The 18,361-nt window shown below is 39.1% G+C and overlaps 1 protein-coding gene across 2 annotated transcripts; it reads left to right on the forward strand.

Annotated features, from left to right (window-relative positions):
* Positions 1-435: 435 nt before the first annotated feature.
* pbrm1l (polybromo 1, like) lies at positions 436-18,316 on the forward strand. Of its 2 annotated transcripts, none has more exons than XM_055212928.2 (30): positions 436-807; positions 1,044-1,189; positions 1,322-1,419; positions 1,504-1,651; positions 1,733-1,885; positions 2,704-2,820; positions 2,924-2,992; positions 4,480-4,578; positions 4,658-4,743; positions 4,820-4,911; positions 5,045-5,252; positions 5,328-5,469; positions 5,581-5,663; positions 5,782-6,061; positions 6,142-6,247; positions 6,327-6,990; positions 7,254-7,465; positions 8,081-8,275; positions 8,955-9,112; positions 9,228-9,476; positions 9,559-9,704; positions 10,207-10,364; positions 11,224-11,407; positions 11,637-11,844; positions 12,203-12,401; positions 14,108-14,272; positions 14,664-14,828; positions 15,719-15,771; positions 15,869-16,067; positions 17,456-18,316. In XM_055212928.2, the coding sequence occupies exons 2-30, from the start codon at positions 1,055-1,057 to the stop codon at positions 17,617-17,619; spliced, it is 4,935 nt and encodes a 1,644-aa protein (XP_055068903.2). In that variant the 5' UTR covers positions 436-807; positions 1,044-1,054; the 3' UTR covers positions 17,620-18,316. The 2 variants fall into 2 exon arrangements, with proteins under 2 accessions (XP_055068903.2, XP_055068904.2); XM_055212929.2 differs by having other exon boundaries at positions 14,108-14,188.
* Positions 18,317-18,361: the final 45 nt, after the last annotated feature.

Genomic DNA, 18,361 nt, shown 5'->3' on the forward strand with positions numbered 1-18,361 from the left:
TGAACAAAGAACAAAAAAGAAGGTAAATAATTATCATGGCTCAAATCAGACAAAACAAAAAGTATACATTTAAAAGAAGGTGAGGACATTGTACAAATGAACAGAGGTCACAAATTAAAAACATTGAAAAGATTATAAATTGTGCAAATTGTGCATGTTCTGAGTGCTTTCTTGTTGAGACAATAAAAGTGTTTTTAAATATTGTTTTAACTCTTGTAAAAATACAAAAAAGATTGGTTTAAAGTTAGAAAATTTGCATTTATGTATATAAAACTACACAAATAGAAAATCAGATTAAATATAAGTTTTATTGCATTTGGCAAGCCCGTTTATTGCGCAGTTTCGCCATCTAGCGGATTGTGTATGGATCACTGCCAAATATGGGTCAGAGGGCGGGACTTCGTCAAATTCTCTTCCGTTTTCTTAGGACGAAGGAGGCGGGGCTTTGTGTTTGGTAGCCGTCAACGTTTCTTGCTGGCTAGCAGTTGTTGCTCCGTTGTAACTGAGGTATATTTTCTGAATTAACGACACAAGAAAAAGTCGCTATTTTAATACGGGTCAGACAGCGCATTTTGCTGTTGTTTCCATCGTCGTTTACTTTTATCACCTCTGAAAGCCTAATATAATTAAGCGAAGTGAATGAGTTGCGAGACCGCTCTTTTGTTTGACTGAAGCACGGCGCGTGGATTGGCTGTTGGGGATTGTTTACCGGAAGGTTAGCAACGAGGCTAACTGTACTTATAGCAACTCATCGTGTTATAAGTTGATTTAAAAGCAGCAAAAGCATACTTTTTAAAGAAAATATATGTAAGTAAAGAGAAAGTTGGGATACGGTAGAGGTCAAATGCTGGTTTTGTCATATATGAGGCTTAAATGCTGTTTGTGTGTTCTCTGGATTTTTTTTACAGCTAAAGCAGTGATGATTTAGTAATTATAACATTTATAGTCACATGTCTTTGTTTATGCTGCTGTGACAACTTGTGTCAGCCAAAGTTTGTTTGGGTTTGTTTAGTCAAGCATGTTTGTGTTTTAACCACAAACAGAAATAGTTTCAATGGGGTCCAAGAGAAGGCGGACCACCTCTCCTTCCAGCAGTGCCAGTGGAGGAGACTTTGATGATGCTACCTCATCCACCCCAGTCAGTGCATGGAGGAGAAGGAGAGCTGCCACTTCCCCTTCTGTCGATCAAGTGAGAACCATAGGCTTTTTAGTTAATACCCATTAATGCCTTAGTGAACGTGTCTTGGAGCAAACTGACAAAATTGTCCCCCCAAAATGACTGATCTTGTCATGTAGTTGACTTAACCTTTTTTATTTTCAGATTGCTGTGTGCCATGAATTGTACAACACTGTCAGAGATTACAAGGATGAACAAGGCAGACAGATCTGTGAGCTGTTTGTTCGTGCACCAAAGAGGAGGTATTAGTTTACAAAATAATCCGAACTGAGTTTAATACGTGTTGTCAGACACTAAACCACACATACCTCTTTTTCCCTGTCTAGAAACCAGCCAGATTATTATGAGGTGGTGAGCCAACCCATAGACATGATGAAGATTCAACAGAAGCTCAGGACAGAGGAATACCAGGACGTCGAACAATTTTCGGCTGACTTTTACCTGCTTATTAACAATGCCAAATCATACTATCAGGTAAGATATCTTGTGATGTTTGTATTAAATGTATTACTTAATTTCAACCATTAAACTTCAATGTACTTGTAAATCATTTAGGCTGACAGTGCAGAATACAGGGCTGCTTGCAAGCTTTGGAATGTCTTTCAATCCACGAAAAATGAACTGATACAGGGCGGTGATGGAGAGGAGGCAGAGGATGATGAGGAAGGTGAAGAAGCAGAGAATCCTAGCGCTTCAATGGAAGAGGAGGTACAGATTACATATACTTTAGCAGTATCAGGATCCTTGAAATCCTTGAAAGTTTGTGAATCTGGAGGGGAAAATTCAAGGCCCTGGGAAGTTTTTGAAAATTACATGCATAGATACAGGTCATTGAAAGTGCTTGAATCTATTTTATGCAAGAAGTTTTCTGAAAAAAAAATCCATATTATTCCTTATGTAGTGTAGGATAATAACATAAAAATTCTAGACTTTTTAAGCACACGTGCTAAACTGTTCGCTTTAAATGCTTATATCATTTGTATGCGAATGTTGATTCATACCAAAATGCTTTTTTGCATAGTTGTGTGTGACGCATGAAAACGTCTGGGTTTGCGTATATAACTGTTGTTCCCTGAAAAGGGAATGCGACGCTGCGTCTCCCTTGTCATACTTCCTGCGTCCCTGTAACGCCGTCTTTGGCAATATTTCAGATAGCGATATACTTCCTGGCTCCCGCGTCACCCTGTCTTTGTCGTTAAAAGACTCACCATTGGTTGAATTTGATTTAAACATTCAGACACACTTACCCCTGGAGGCGTCCCCAAAGTGTCACCGCAGTGACGCAGCGTGAGTTCCCTCGAAAGGGAACTGTAACAATGTATCTTAAAAGGTAACACAGTGTAACCTTGCTCTCACTTCAAATGTGTCCCCACATTTAATCCTTGAATTTGAGGGTATTGGACCTGGAAAGTCCTTGAAAGGTCCTTGAATTTGAATTTGAACTAAGGTGTGGGAACCCTATAGTATGTTTTGCTATAAGCATCCGAATTTAAACATGTTCATCTCTGTATGTCTTTGCTGATCAGACATCACCAAGCTATCTAAAAGCCATATTGGAACAGCTTTTGGAGGCCATTGTGTCATGCACTGATCCTTCAGGGAGGACCATTAGTGAGCTTTTCCAGAAACTTCCCTCCAAATTGGTAAGATCTGAATTTATGACTTTGTAGACTTGTTTATTACAGTTATTAAAACTTTTAATTGATAAAAGCTGCTAAAAGTTCAGGTTTGCTTTCTTTTGTCCAGCATTACCCGGACTACTATGCTGTAATAAAGGAACCAATAGATCTACGCAGTGTGGCTCAGAAGATACAGGTGTGTTGGACTTTAATTACATATGAGTTGGTTACAACAATGACCAATACAAATGTTACAAAAGGAACATTTTAAAGAAAAAATAAAAAATTAATCCAAACAACAATTTTGCTAAAAGCTATAGATAGTGTTAAAGGGGACATTTTACAAGATGTTTTTAAGATGTAATATAAATCTTTGGTGTCCCTAGAGTACATACAGTGGGTACGGAATGTATTCAGACCCCTTTAAATTTTCTCTTTGTTTCATTGCAGCCATTTGCTAGAATCAAAAAAAGTTCATTTGATTTCTCATTAATGTACACTCAGCACCCCATCTTGATAGACAGACATGTAGAAATGATAGCAAATTTATTTAAAAAAAAAAGAAAAACTGAAATGTTACATGGTCATAAGTATTCAGACCCTTTGCTCAGTATTAAGTACAAGCAACCTTTTAAAAGATTAGTAATTTTCTTAAAAAAATCCAGATAATTTACTCACCACCATGTCATCCAAAATTTTGATGTCTTTTTTTGTTCAGTCGAGAAGAAATTATGTTTTTTGAAGAAAACATTCCAGGATTTTTCTCATTTTAATGGACTTTAATGGACCCCAACACTTAACAGTTTTAATGCAGTTTAAAATTGCAGTTTCAAAAGACTCTAAATCTTCTTATCTAGCGAAACGATAAATAAAAAATATGCACTTTTAAACCACAATTTTTCGTTTTCCTCAGGCTGTGTGACGAGCCAGCACAACCTCACGTAATTGCGTAATGACGTGGAAAGGTCACGTGTTACACATATGAAGCGCACATTTGCGGATCATCCTAAACAATAAACTGACACAAAGACATTAATTAGTATCATTCAACATAAAACCACGTTGGAACAATCCTCTTTCTCTACACTTGTAAACACTGGGGCGGAGTTTCAATACGTCATCTGTGACCTCTTGACATGATGACGTATTACGTGAGATCGCGCTGGCGCATCACAGGACCGGAGGAAGACAAGAAGTTGTGGTTTAAAAGTGCATTTTTTTATTTTTCTTGCCAAAAATGACAATCGTTTAGCTAGATAAGAACCTTATGCCTCGTTTGAAAGTCCTTTGAAACTGCAATTTTAAACTGCATTAAAACTGTTAAGTGTTGGGGTCCATTCAAGTCCATTAAAATGAGAAAAATCCTGGAATGTTTTCCTCAAAAAACATAATTTCTTCTCGACTGAACAAAGAAAGACATCAACATTTTGGATGACATGGGGGTGAGTAAATTATCTGGATTTTTTTTTTTTTAAATGGACTAATCCTTCAAGCTGGTATAGCCATGGGTCTTCTGAGAATGATACTGAAGTTTTTTACACCTTGATTTGGGGATCCTCTGCCATTCTTGCGAACCGAAACCAAGATAATATTGCAACATTGTTTTGGAACAAAGCAATCGATGTTCATGTCTGAAAACACCATAAACTTAATAATTTGTCTAATTCTTATGTTCTGTTGCAGGCGGGACATTACAAATCTATCGGTGCCATGGCCAAGGACATTGATCTTTTGACAAAAAATGCTAAAACCTACAACGAGCCTGGTTCGCAGGTTTTCAAGGTTGTTACCCATCATATTGCTTAGTTGATTGTTTATTTGTCGTTTGTAATAAACTCTAATAAATTTCTTCCTCCTTAAGGATGCAAACACTATTAAGAAGGTCTTTGCCCAGAGAAAGGCAGAGATTGAGCAGGCTGAACCCACAAAATCCAGCCTCCGCATCAGGTAACGCCTCTGCGCTATTTTTGGTGCAGTTGGAGATGTCTTTTAAATGTCTTGAACATGTTAATGTGTGTTTTAGAAACCGTAGGTCTGCTCAGGGAGACCGTCTGTCTGCCATCACCATGGCTCTTCAAGCGGGGTCTGAAAGTGATGAAGACTCTCTGCTCTCAGGTAACCATTCTGTACACTATAAAATAGCTTTAAGGGTTTACATCCAAAATACTAAACAGACAATATAAAAATATGCATGTAAATATACAATGAATCAACCATATTTTAACTTTATGCTTTACCCTTGTTTCAGGAACTGTGCGTTATGATTCTGCCGAAACCGAGGCTGACTGCGGTCTTGCTTCAGGTGACCCAATCCTCCAGCTGTACCAGGCCGTGCGTGGAGCTCGAAGCGTTCAGGGGCTGCTTCTCTCTGAACCTTTCCTTCAGCTGCCCTCACGCAGGGAATACCCAGACTACTACCAGCAGATCAAAAACCCCATCTCACTACACCAGATCAGGTAGGGATGTCTCAGAATCTCTCTATTTAGATTTGCTAAACTAAAATTCTTAACCAATTCGTGTTTTCATTACAGGGAAAGGATGAAGAATGGAGATTACGAGGGGGTTGAACAGATCGAGGCTGATCTCATGCTCATGTTTGAGAATGCGAAGCGCTATAACATGCCCAACTCCACCATATACAAGCGTGCCCACAGGTTGCAGCAGATATTGCAAGTGAGTTTCACTTTTTATATGGATATTGTCTTTAATGGATTTCATTACAGTGTACCCCGCTTTTAAAAAATGAGGTTGTATAGTGAGGTTGTTGGTGAATTTGACTTGTAGATGAAGAAAAAAGAGATTCGGGATGATGATGAGGGAGATGTGTCTACCGCAGCTTCTGACACAGGAAGTACTAAAAAGAAAAGGTAGTATTGAAGCCTAGAAAATGCATAGGTTTATAAATATATATTACATTTCAAACAGAATTGAAAAATCCATTCAGTGCTTTTCCTTCAAATCCTTTTTATATCCTGCTTCTTCCAGCTATAAGAAGAACACCAAGAAAAACCGAATGAAGATATTGTATGCTGCAGTCACTGAGGCACGAGAAGCCAGCACTGGGCGCCGTCTCTGTGAACTCTTTATGGTGAAGCCCTCCAAGAAAGACTACCCAGACTACTATCAGATCATCCAAGATCCGATGGATCTACGGACCATCGAGCAAAATATCCGCAGTGAACGTTATAACAACGAAGATGCGCTTTTGGAAGACATGAAGCTTATGTTTCGCAATGCCAGGCATTATAACGAGGAGGGGTCTCAGGTGGGTAGCTTGTGAGTGAGTTTGGGACGTGGATATTGAAACAGTGCCAGTACCATTTACTGTTTTATTTTCGCCTCCAGGTTTACAACGATTCAAACATCTTGGAAAAGATTGTTAAAGATAAACAGAAAGAGCTTGGACCTGCCCCAGATGAGGATGATATGGGCTCTCCTAAACTCAAGCTTCGTATGTTCTTTGACTTATTGAGATTATGCTAAATAATTTTTTTTTTTGTATTTTTCATATTACTCCTTTATTTTTTTAGGGCGTAGTGGAGTTGCAGCATCCCCTAAAAAGGCACGCACCCAAACCACACCACTTCAACAGAAGCTGACCGATCTCTACGAAGCCGTGCGCAACTTTACAGACAACCGCGGGCGACGTCTCAGTGCCGTTTTTCTGCGTCTACCATCACGCTCCGAGCTGCCCGACTATTATGCCGCCATTAAGCGACCCATCGACATGGAGCGTATACGCAGCTACATGGTACAGGGTCGCTACCAAGACATCGACTCGCTGGCAGAAGATTTCATTCTTATGTTCAACAATGCTTGCACCTACAACGAGCCGGAGTCTCTCATATATCGCGATGCTCTGTTGCTCCATCGAGCTTTTCTAGAAGCACGTCGACGCATTGAGGAGGAAGAGGAGGGAGATGAAGGTTCACTGGGCTCCGTGTCTGTTGGCCCTCTTGTGCGTGAGCTCATTCGTAATCTCTTTGTTTCAATGATGGGGCACCAGGACGATGAGGGGCGGTGCTACAGCGACTCCTTGGCGGAGGTGCCGGCCGTTGACCCTGATAACCCGGAGGACCCTCCGCTCAGTTTAGAGATTATTCGAAACAATGTGGATCACGGTCGCTACCGGAGACTGGATGTTTTTCAGGAGCATGTGTTTGAAGTGTTGGAGAAAGCTAGACGTCTTAACAGGTAACCAGCGATGAAATAGTGTGCAAAAAAGGAAATTGTGTCATTGTCTGTTTCCCCTTCTGTTCTTCAATACAGATTGTCCTACCAGCCATATTTGTACTAATTAAAATTTTTTCACTTAAGTTATATCTGGTAAGAAATAAGGTCATGGGTGTCATCAAGATTTAGCAAAGTGATGCTTGATGTTAAAAGTCATGAACATGAACAGAAGTTTAGTGGTGAAATGTAAGTGAGGATGAATTACAGCTACTATGTGTTTTCAGGACTGATTCTGAGATCTTTGAGGATTCGGTTGAGCTTCAGCAGTTTTTTGTGAAGATTCGTGACGAGTTGTGCAAAAATGGTGAAATCTTGCTCACCCCAGCTCTGAGCTACACATCCAAACATCTGCACGCAGACGTGGACCAGGAGAAGCGCGAGAAACTGCCTGAGGAAATGGAGGAGGACCAACTAAAACGAGAAGAGGAAAAGAAAGGTCTGCTCCTCTATTACTATGTTCTATAATATTGCCTCGCTGGTGCCTTTGTTGAACTTTGAAAGCTTTAATTTTAATGTCAGTGATAGACATCCCAATCATGAATCTATCACCAACCATTCAGTCTGCTGATGCATACTATTGTCATAAATGACATGCACTCACAGTTTCAAAAGCCAGTTTAGACACACACGCAAAAGTCCGCTTCTACCCCGCATAAACAAACTATTTCCTTTGTTTCCATAAGGCTGGCTTACTTGGAAAGCTGAACAAGGATGAACAAAAACTCAATTCTTCTTTCATGGCATTATTGATCCTTGATATAAAACAAAGCTGTCACATGCAGTGATGCCTGTGACTTCTATTTGAAGGAACAATGCTAATGAGTGACCTTGTTTTCGCTGTCACTCTGATTGACGTGTGGGCGTGGTTTTTTGGGGGATGTGCCCATAAAAGGAATATGGGGTCAGTGATGCGTAACGGCTACCCATGCTCAAAAAAAAAATTGAAACTGAAATAGCGTTAATCCCCCCTCTTTAAACTTTGTGCTTGCTAATTGTCTGGGTATGTATGACTGCATAAATGCATACTAATTTGTTCTTAATTGATTTATAGCTCTTCCCGAAGATGGCAAAGTAGAGGGACCTGCAGGAAGCCAGTGGTCATCAGGTTCTCAAAGTGCATACAGTCAGGATTGCAGTTTTGAAAACAACACTTACAGCGTGGGAGATTGTGTGTATGTGCAGCCTGCCGAGGCCAATTTGCAACCCCACATTGTGTGCATTGAGAAACTCTGGAAGGACGAAGCTGGTGAGCGACATTCTCATATCGTGTTTATTGATGTCAATTTAAATTTTATTGTAGGCATTTTGTTGCATTATTGTTTATTCCTTTGTATTTATAATAATTTCAGGGTTCCCACGGATCCTTGAAATCCTTGAAAGTTTGTGAATCTGGGGGGTGGGGGGGCTCAATGCCCTGGGAAGTTTTTGGAAATATACATACATAGATACAGGTCATTGAAAGTGCTTGAATCTATTTTATGCAAGAAGTTTTCTGGAAAAAAATCCATATTATTCCCTGCAAAGTGTCACCGCAGTGATGCAGCGTGAGTTCCCTTGAAAGGGAACTGTATCAATGTATCTTAAAAGGTAACACGATGTAACCTTGCTCTCACTTGAAATGTGTCCCCACATTTAGTCATTAAATTTGACGGTATTAGAGCTGGAAAGGTCCTTGAATTTGAAGTAAACAAAGGTGTGGGAACCCTGAATCTCATATTACATTATGAGACTATTAGCCTGGATTTTACAAAGTGGGTCACATAAAGGTAAACCCTCCATTTTACATCTTAATTCATGTAACATATTTATCCTCCTTTTGGCCACCGTTGACCATTTAGTTCCTCAGAGCTGCTCATGCCAATGCAACTATACTAATATTTACCTAAAGGATGATGGTAATGCAACTGTTTGTTTTTGTTCCATAGGTGAGCAGTGGTTGTATGGTGGCTGGTTTTATCGCCCAGGTGAGACATTTCATCTGGCCACACGTAAGTTCCTGGAAAAGGAGGTGTTCAAGAGCGACTACTACAACCGTGTGCCTTTCAGCAAGATCCTGGGGAAATGTGTTGTATTGTTTGTAAAGGCAAGTATTATGAGCTTCTCTGTTCCCAGTACATAGATTATGATTCTTTAATTGGTCCTTTTAAATCTTAAAAAATGGTGCAGTTGAGTCACAAAATATGGGATTCCTGTTTTAGGACTATTTTAAATCGCAACCAGACGGCTTCAAACCAGATGATGTCTACGTCTGTGAGTCTCGGTACACTGCCAGAAACAAGACCTTCAAGAAGATCAAGGTATGGTCCATGCCACCAACCTCTGTGAAGCTGGTTCCTCGAGAAGTTCCTTTGCCCGTGGTCAGGGTGGCTTCCATGTTCGTCAGTGCTAAACGGGATCAAGACAAAATGTTGGACCTTCCTGAAGGAGATGGTGGTTTCATTGAGAAAGTAAGAATTTAGTGATTGAGTTGTTTTGAATTGCTCTCATTTTGATTCACACACTATGTTCTCCCGTGTTTAATGTTTGCAGGAACGAGAAGATGTTCAGGTTGAGGTGGCCAATGGAGAGCCAGGTTGCCAGTACTATGAACAGTTTTGCTACAATGATATGTGGCTCAAAGTGGGTGACTGTGTTTACATTCAATCCAACGGGCCGGCGCGTCCACGAGTTGGCAGGTGGGCAGGATGTTCCTTATTGAAACCAAATTCCTTGTTGGAAGGTTATGTATTGACAGTTTGCCTCTCTCTCTCTCTCCCTCTATGAGGTGAGTGTGTGCACAGTAGATGTTTATAAATGAAGCACAGTTTATATTTGAATTTGGACCCCTGTTGAAAATTCTTTTAGTATGTAAAGTGTCAATCAACACATTAAAGATGCCACATTGCATCTCAAAGCGATATGCGCCATATCGATGAAGCATGCACCACTGGAGCAAAGTTTTAATGTGGGGCTTTGACAAGAAAGACGTCAAAGAGACACAGCAGTAAAAGTGTAAGGGGTACAGACTTAGCTGTGCAGTAATATAAAATATTTAGAATGCAAGCATCAGGATATCGGTTCAAATTGGGAGACTAGTGACGATTAACACCCCTAAATGACAGGTGGGATTTATTCAGCTGTTGGGAGAAACCCTGTTATAGATTTGTTAATATTGATTGGTTTTGGTTTATTTGGCAGGCTCGAGAAAATCTGGGTACGAGACGGAGCAGCATTCTTTTTTGGACCCATCTTCATCCACCCTGAAGAGACAGAACATGAGCCAACCAAGATGTTCTACAAACGTGAAGTCTTCCTCAGCAACCTGGAGGAAACCTGCCCTATGACCTGCATTTCAGGTATTAAGCAATGATTTATTTACTTAATTGTGCAATCCATCAAAATCACTGGCATAAATCAATAATTAGTTTATGCAATACATAAATGTTGGCAATCTAGCGCCATCTCTGTTTGAATCACAAAATTGCGCTTTGGCACAGTTGAATCTGAGCTATATGTATTGGTTTGTCTGTGATCACATCAGAATGGATCTTTAATTGTACATCAACATTACGGTTGCATTTAATACGCCTACAAGGCATTTCTGAAAAAGTAATATACCTGCTTATTTTGTCCTTAACAAATGAAAATGTAGATGTTTTAAAATAAAGAATGCTTGAACCGACAAAAACCAAGTCAAAAAAGTTTTGTGTGAAACTGACAAATGGCTTTATACAGTACTTAAAGGTGCAGTGTGTAAATTTTAGCGGCATCTAGTGGTGAGGTTGCGAATTGCAACCAACGACTCAGTGCACTGCTCACCCATTGCTTTTGAAACACATAGAGAAGCTACGGTAGCCACCACTGGACAAACATGCCATCATCTGAGACAACTTAGTAAAAACACTTTGTCCGTTAAGGGCTTCTGTAGAAACATTAGGCCACAAAATGGTGACTTCCATGTAAGGGGACCCTCGATGTATGTAGTTAAATACGTCTCATTCTAAGGTAATAAACACATGATGGTTCATTATGAAAGGTCATTATACACCCCTGATAATATAGTTTTGTATATTATTTTGCAATTCTGTCAATAGAGTCTTTTAAAAATTACACACTGCACCTTTAAATGCTTTCATTTGAATTCCTCCTTTCCTCTATTCCTTTCACTTGTATGTGAAAATACCTTAATTTAAATCTTTCTGACTGTTTTCTCAGGGAAATGCGTGGTCTCAACTTTCAAGGATTTCCTGTCCTGCAGACCTACCGAGTATGCGGAGGAAGATGTGCTCCTGTGTGAGAGTCGCTACATTGAGAGCGAGAAGCAGATGAAGAAGAACAAAGGCCTCAAACGTTTCTCTCTCTCTGCCAAAGTGGTAGATGATGAGATCTTCTACTTCAGGTATCGATTACGTTCCTACATAATTTTTAATATCATATAACCAGAGTGCTTACCTCATGATGTGGCTGTTGTGGCTTTCCCTTTTTATAATCTTGAGATGCATTTAATCCAATTATTATTCAAATAGTCTTCAGTTGTATCTTGCTCCTGTTTTGAACAAACATGTACTAAAATGATAAACCAAATGCTTAATTTGTGTATACTTCACTGACTCTAAACTTATTTTCAGAAAGCCCATTGTGCCTCAAAAGGAGCCTTCTCCCCTGCTGGATAAGAAGATTGAAGAACTGGAGGCCAAGTTTGCAGACATGGAGGACCTGGATGAAGATATGGACGATCTGGATGAGGATGATGAAGAGGCAGCAGCGACGCCTTCAATGCCTCAGAGTCAGGCATCTATATTAAGTGACATAGATATGCCTTATACACCCCCACAGGTATTTCCATTAAATCAGCTTTTGAAATTAACTTATAGAAGATATTGTGATGGCTGTCTGTTCTCTCAATATACCTTCAATTTAGTGATGCTAAAGAAAACATGACTTTTACAATTGTTCATAATTAGTCTTATGAAATGATCCACTACTTATCTTGCATTATATGTGGTGTTGACATATAAAAAGGCTCAAAATGTTCAGCTTGGTGAAAGAAGAGGCCTTCTGGTACTTTTGCATGTTCTGATAAAATTGATGATTTGCCATCCAAAGGCACCTACAGTGCATTTAAGCTACATGTTTTTATTTTATCAATATGTGTTCCCTTGTAATTGTTTTTTCCCTGGTGTCCTATCTGTAGTCTACGCCAAAGATAAAGGGCATGTCCAAGAAAGAAGGAGCCAAGCGTAAGATGAACATGAGCGGCTACATCTTGTTTAGCAGTGAGGTGAGGTCACTTATTAAAGCCCGTCACCCCGATTACTCCTTTGGAGAGCTGAGCCGGCTGGTTGGCACAGAATGGAGGAACCTGGAAACTACTAAAAAGGCAGAATATGAAGGTAAATCATTCATTTGTTCAGTGAGTTTTCACTAAGCTGGGGTGGGCGATAAAGCGGTAGAAATTTGTCAGAGATTTTGGACTGTTGTCTCTATCGAGGTTACGCCCCACGTTACGTTGCTCTGCACGTGGTCACGAAAATGTAACGTTTGTATACCTATTTAGGCACATCAGTTTTAAATCAAATGATTCTAGCTAGGGATGCTCACATTGACCGCTTAACCGCTAACAGAAGGTAAGAATTTATGACCGATTAACATTATCAGTTAAAATAAAAAAAATGTGTTAATACATGGTACGTGTCGTCATGAGCCGACAGACATTTCGCCACTTTTTCTATCTTTAATTTGTGAATGTCCTGTAAATGACACAAATTATTGCTGCCCTGACGGTCTGATAAAGTAATAATTTGTATGAGAAATCATTTGTATGCGTGTTTGGAAGCTGAACGGAGACGCGCGTGTCTGCGCAAGATGACGCGGTCCGTCTCGTGCACATTCGGACAGACGTTTCCTGATGGCCTCTGACCCTGTCCATAAACATCTAGCTCTTTTTGCACAAACGGAGAAAGACGACGCAAAAGCAAAACTTTCTGAAACGCGTCCTGCTTTAGAAATGACCACTGTGGTAGTTGAAACGGAGACAATCTGCCCTTTTTGGATATTAATCCTCTGGACTGATCGCGTGCTTTTTAATAAGGTAATGTTGCGTGAATATCTGATAATGTATGAATCCTGGTTCTGTTGTTGATCTGTCGCTGCTGTTTGCACGTTCAAATTAAATATTTTGTTTTTACTAGTTCACAGACAACCGTCAACTGTATTTTTACTCAATGACAATTTCATATTAAAATCTTACAAGTTAACGGTTAATGTTCGGTTTAGAAGCTACGGTTGTCGGTCGGGAAAATTAACTGATATGAGCATCCCTAATTCTAGCCATTGAAAAGGGCTATATGCACACGTTTCTTTGTGAGAGGAGCGTGCAAGCCGCGCATCCGCTGCTCAGCTTGTATGCATTATATTTTATATTATATTATATTATAATTTATAATCGCACAATAATTGTTTTACGTTGGTTATCTTGGTTTTGTTATTGTTTGAATCAAAAATTTTAATTGAAAATCTAAACAATTAATTGCACATCCCTAGATTTATATAGAAAACAGTAAATTACAGAAAAAACACGTGCCGGATCATATATTTCTGGCCTTACTGCATCTTTTTTTGCCACAATGTTGCTTGTTTTTTGTGTAATTCCCGTATTGATTTATTTAAAGGTGACATAGAATGATTGAACGGAGTATTTCTCCTTGTTCTGTGATATGACATGTAGACAAAAAATTTTTTGTTTGGGTCTGTAATGCCTTAGAAGCTTCCTAAAAACCTCTCTCAGATAGCTCTATTAGGGTGGGGGATTTTAAACAAGCGGTTTTGCATTTATTTGGCTCCCCCTACTGGCTTAACTTGCAATCTCATTACTGCTTAGCTGACTTAGCTGCTACTCAAAAAATGCCTGTGATGTCATAAGCATCAGTTTTTTCAGATTGGGCTGTTTTCTGGCTGACGTTTCTAAAAGAGGAATTTCTATGAGACTGAGATGTTTAGCATGTTTAGCACTTTTTGTATGTTTGTGAATGTGGGTAGACTATCATTATTCAACAAAAACAAGGTAAAAATGGTTTTTCATTCTCTGTCCCCTTTAAAGAACGAGCAGCAAAACTAGTGGAGCAGCAGGAACGTGAGAGGGTCCTTCAGGCACAGCAGCAGGCGGCATCCCCAAGAGCAGGTACTCCAGTCGGCTCAATGATGGGGATGGTACCTCCCCCAAGTGCTATGGGAATGCTAAACCAGGCCATGCCACCTGTGCCAGGTAACGCCCAATACCATAGGCCCTTGCTGAAAGAGATTAATGCAGCGTCCGGGCACCCTCTGACAATTCTCACCCATTTAAACCATCTCCACTCATCAACGTTTTTCCAGTCATGTCACTGCCAGTCCAAATCCCTACAGCGTGCGCCATTTGTGCTGGTGCAGTTCATTTTAACTGAATGCATTTATTTTGTGTTTTCATATTTGCATGATGATAGTCTTTTATATTAACCCTTTAAGTATTTAGATGCTTTTTATGCACATAGATTAACCTAAGTTTAATGTTTTACACTTTCTTTGACATTGCAAAGACAGTTGTTTTGTAGTGCATGACTTGTTAGCTGCATGTCATGAATGCATGGATCTTTTATGCTATTTCCTCCTCACCCAAGGCATGATGGGAAATTATGGCCCGCCCTACATGCCCATGCAGGGTCCTTCTGAAGGCATGATGGGCATGGGTGGCACACCACCTCATCTCATGGGGGTGCCCCAGCTGCCCTCCCAGCACTACCTTCCACCAGGCATGGCCGGGTACCCTGGTATGCCCCATCCGGGTAAGAAGCACCCCGATTAATCAAAAAGCCCATCGGTCTGATTAAGCTGAAGATCGTCTGATAAGCTCCAAGTCAGATTGATCAAATATGAAAAAAATCTGATTTCTTTCTGAAATTTGATTTATACATTGATGTAAGGCTGGGCAATAGATTTACTTTTTTAATATATATTTAATATATTTTACTGATTGTATGAAATTAATCAACATTATATCTAATGATTTATTTATGTCCACACTTAAAATACACAATGTTTTATCTCTTTTACATTTGTTACTGAAATATTTTGATTTGATAACACTTTACCAATAAGGTTGTATTTTTTTACAATAGTAAATGCATTAGCTAGCATGAACTAACAATGAGCAATATAGGTTTTCAGCATTTATTAATATTTGCTAATGTTAGTAAATGCGAATACAATTGCTCATGTTGGTTCATTGTGCATTACCTAATAAACTTTTGATTTTAAAAATGTATTAAAATTAACATGAACTAAGACTAATAAATGATATAGAAGTATTTATCATTCATTTTAGCTAATGCACTAATGCAGGCTTATTTTGATGAGCTCAAAGATTTAGCTATATCACCTAACCCAACACATATTTTAATTATATCAGTACACATTTATTGTATCTGCATGGTCTAATTTTAGATGGTAGATTGGGAATATCCACATCACACCACTAACATGCTAAACACTTTTTCGCAACAGTGTCTTTCATCACACATTTTATTTTGAATACTAAATCTGTGATTTTGACACCATATGCGGAAACAATCTATATATACTGGTCATATCCGCCCTGGTGAATCAGTGCTGTTGAGCATTGAATAGTACAACATTTTTTCTAACTCTCTTGCTTTCTCATGTGTGATGGGCCCAGGAATGAATGGTATGGCTGGAAGTCCTGGTCCTGGAAACCATTATGGCATGCAGGTCAGACTTGTATTCATGGATTTGTAGTACTGACATTAAAACAGATGCTGTGTGTCTGTCTCGCAGTCTTTATGTAACTCCCTACATGTCCTTCCAGATGGGGGTTTATGGGCCAGGACAACAGGCTCCACCACCTTATCCTGGTCAACCAGGCCAGCAACAGCCGGCCCCGCCTATGTTTGTTGCCCCTCCTCCAAAACCCCAGCGACTGCTGCATTCAGAAGCTTATCTGAAATATATAGAGGGCCTCAGCGCTGATTCCTCCACTATTAGCAAGTGGGACCAGAGCCTTAAGGGTAAAAAAAAAGATTTATTTGTCATTTAAAACCATTTTCATTTGCTTGAAAAAAAAGTGTATTGAGTGATTTCAATGTTAAGTCAATGTAAAGATGCGTTTACGCGCGTCTGGAGGTCTCACGGCGCGAATGAGGCGTTTAGCGCGCCACGGTAGATGCAAATCCGCCTCATTTGCGCAAACTAGATCTGAAAATGACACACATTGAGCATTGCCGCAGGAAACGTGCGAGTTGAAAAATCTGAACTTTGGCGGAAAAACGCGTCGTGTTAACCAATCATGAGCTTGCTCTAGTAGTGACGTGATTACAGGAAGCGAGCAGAGTCGCAGAAGCCCCTCCCCTGATGCGAATTTCCTTGTGAATGTCTCGAATTACTACAATTTCACGCGCAGCTTTCACGCATGAATGAAACGAGTAAACTTAAAATGTTCAACCTTCCAACTATGCGTGAATAGCGCGTTTTTGCTGCCTCTACCACGTCTGGTGTGAACCTACGAGTTGTATACATAAAATGCATTTGTTTTTACATGCGTTAACTTGGAAATAGTACAAGATAGGCACTAACAGAGTTGCCAAGTCTGCGGTTTCCCTGTGGCATTGGGCTACTTTAATAGTGTTGTGGGTTGAAGCGACCCCAACAATGTGATATTTTGGTCCAGGAATGCAGATTTGACCACGTAACATTTTTTTACCGGAGAACCCCTCTTGAAATGTGATCTGAGCTAGTTTTGAATAGCAGATGGGTGGGTTTTGGGGTTGAAAACCTGGCAACCCTTGACAGTAAATACCTAATGTAATTCTACAAAGTTTGTATTGGAATTGTATAAATAAGTGTTTTCTAACCTGTATTGGACCTTACGAGTTCATTCAACATATAATATATAAAATAAAATAAAAATATAATATATATATATATATATATATATATATATATATATATATATATATATATATATATATATATATATATATATATATATATATATATATATATATCTTGTAAGGTTTCAAAACACTATAAATATAGTGCACACGTTATGTGGGCTACTGGGTAACTTTTATTGTTTATTTTCTAAAATAGTTTAAGGTTAGATTTCTAAACTACAGATTTCTAAACTCAAACTAAGAGTAGTTTCTTTAAGGGTCCGAAAACCTTTGTCTCTCACTATATACATGTTTTGTCAAATCTACACTAATTAGACAAATGTATTGGGATGCTTTCTTGTAATGAACGGGTATAATACTAATAATTGGTTTAATTGGATAAATAAACATGTTTTTTAGCAGGGGGTGTCCCAAAACTTGCAGTGAAACTATAATACACAGGCTGTTTCTAACACAGGAATCATCATGACCTTGAAAACTTTTTATCTTATGATTTTCTTCAGCACAAAGAAAAGATTGTCGGCTTTCCAGGGAACAAGAGAGCCGTCTCCCCACACACTGGCTGAAAAGCAAAGGTGCTCATACAACGATGGTAGATGCGTTGTGGAGGCTCCGAGACATGATGATGAAGGACACAATCAACATCCGACAGGCCTACAACCTTTAAACCTTCAAGCTTCACACCCAACTCTCAGGACTCTAATTTATGCAAGACTGTTGTCCTACCAAATCTTCCCTACCACGACTAAAGATCTGATAAAGTATTACGTACTTTATCAGAAATGCTTCAGCAATAATAATATCTGTTACTGTTAGTTTGTCTGTGTGTGTGTGTGTGTGTGTGTGTGTGTGTGTGTGTGTGAGGTTTTAGCCATTTATTTAGGTACATAAGACACACTGAAATTAAGTCACTAATGCATCAGCTACTGATATGGTTTTGTTACATGTGGTGACATTGTTCAATTAGAGGTCTTTAAGTATGAATAATAATGGTTGTGACGTTAAACTGCATCCGTTTTTTAAATTGTACACTTTTTAACAGTTCAGAGGCTATTGAAGCACCTCAGGCACCTGGTAAAAATTAAATTAACCCTTAAAGTTATTCAGCTATGATCACTCTGTAGCTCTTTCACAGAGAAAGTAATTAAACACGGTAGCATTTTACAATGTGTTTTTCTTTTTTTTATACAAATGCGAAATAAGCTTACTTATTTTATTGATTGTGTAATTTGTTACTTTTTCATTTTATACAGACAAAAAACTTACAAGATGTTTTGCCCTGCGATGTTTGTTTGAACACTGCTGCATTAAAGTGGACGGATTTTTGTCAATTTCACCAATAAACAACATTTCAATAGATTAAAGGCTTTTTCAATGTTTAAAATAGAGCTGGCACTATATCAGACTCA

The sequence above is a fragment of the Misgurnus anguillicaudatus genome, chromosome 8 (assembly GCF_027580225.2).
Source record: "Misgurnus anguillicaudatus chromosome 8, ASM2758022v2, whole genome shotgun sequence".
NCBI lineage: Eukaryota > Metazoa > Chordata > Actinopteri > Cypriniformes > Cobitidae > Misgurnus > Misgurnus anguillicaudatus.

Bases quoted from the DNA above. Each gene is read 5' to 3' on its own strand.
- pbrm1l (XM_055212928.2), top strand. From the start codon at position 1,055: ATGGGGTCCAAGAGAAGGCGGACCACCTCTCCTTCCAGCAGTGCCAGT. The intron at 1,190-1,321 runs GTGAGAACCATA...TTTTATTTTCAG, and splicing joins CTTCCCCTTCTGTCGATCAA to ATTGCTGTGTGCCATGAATT. The intron at 14,829-15,718 runs GTAAGAAGCACC...TGATGGGCCCAG, and splicing joins CCCTGGTATGCCCCATCCGG to GAATGAATGGTATGGCTGGA.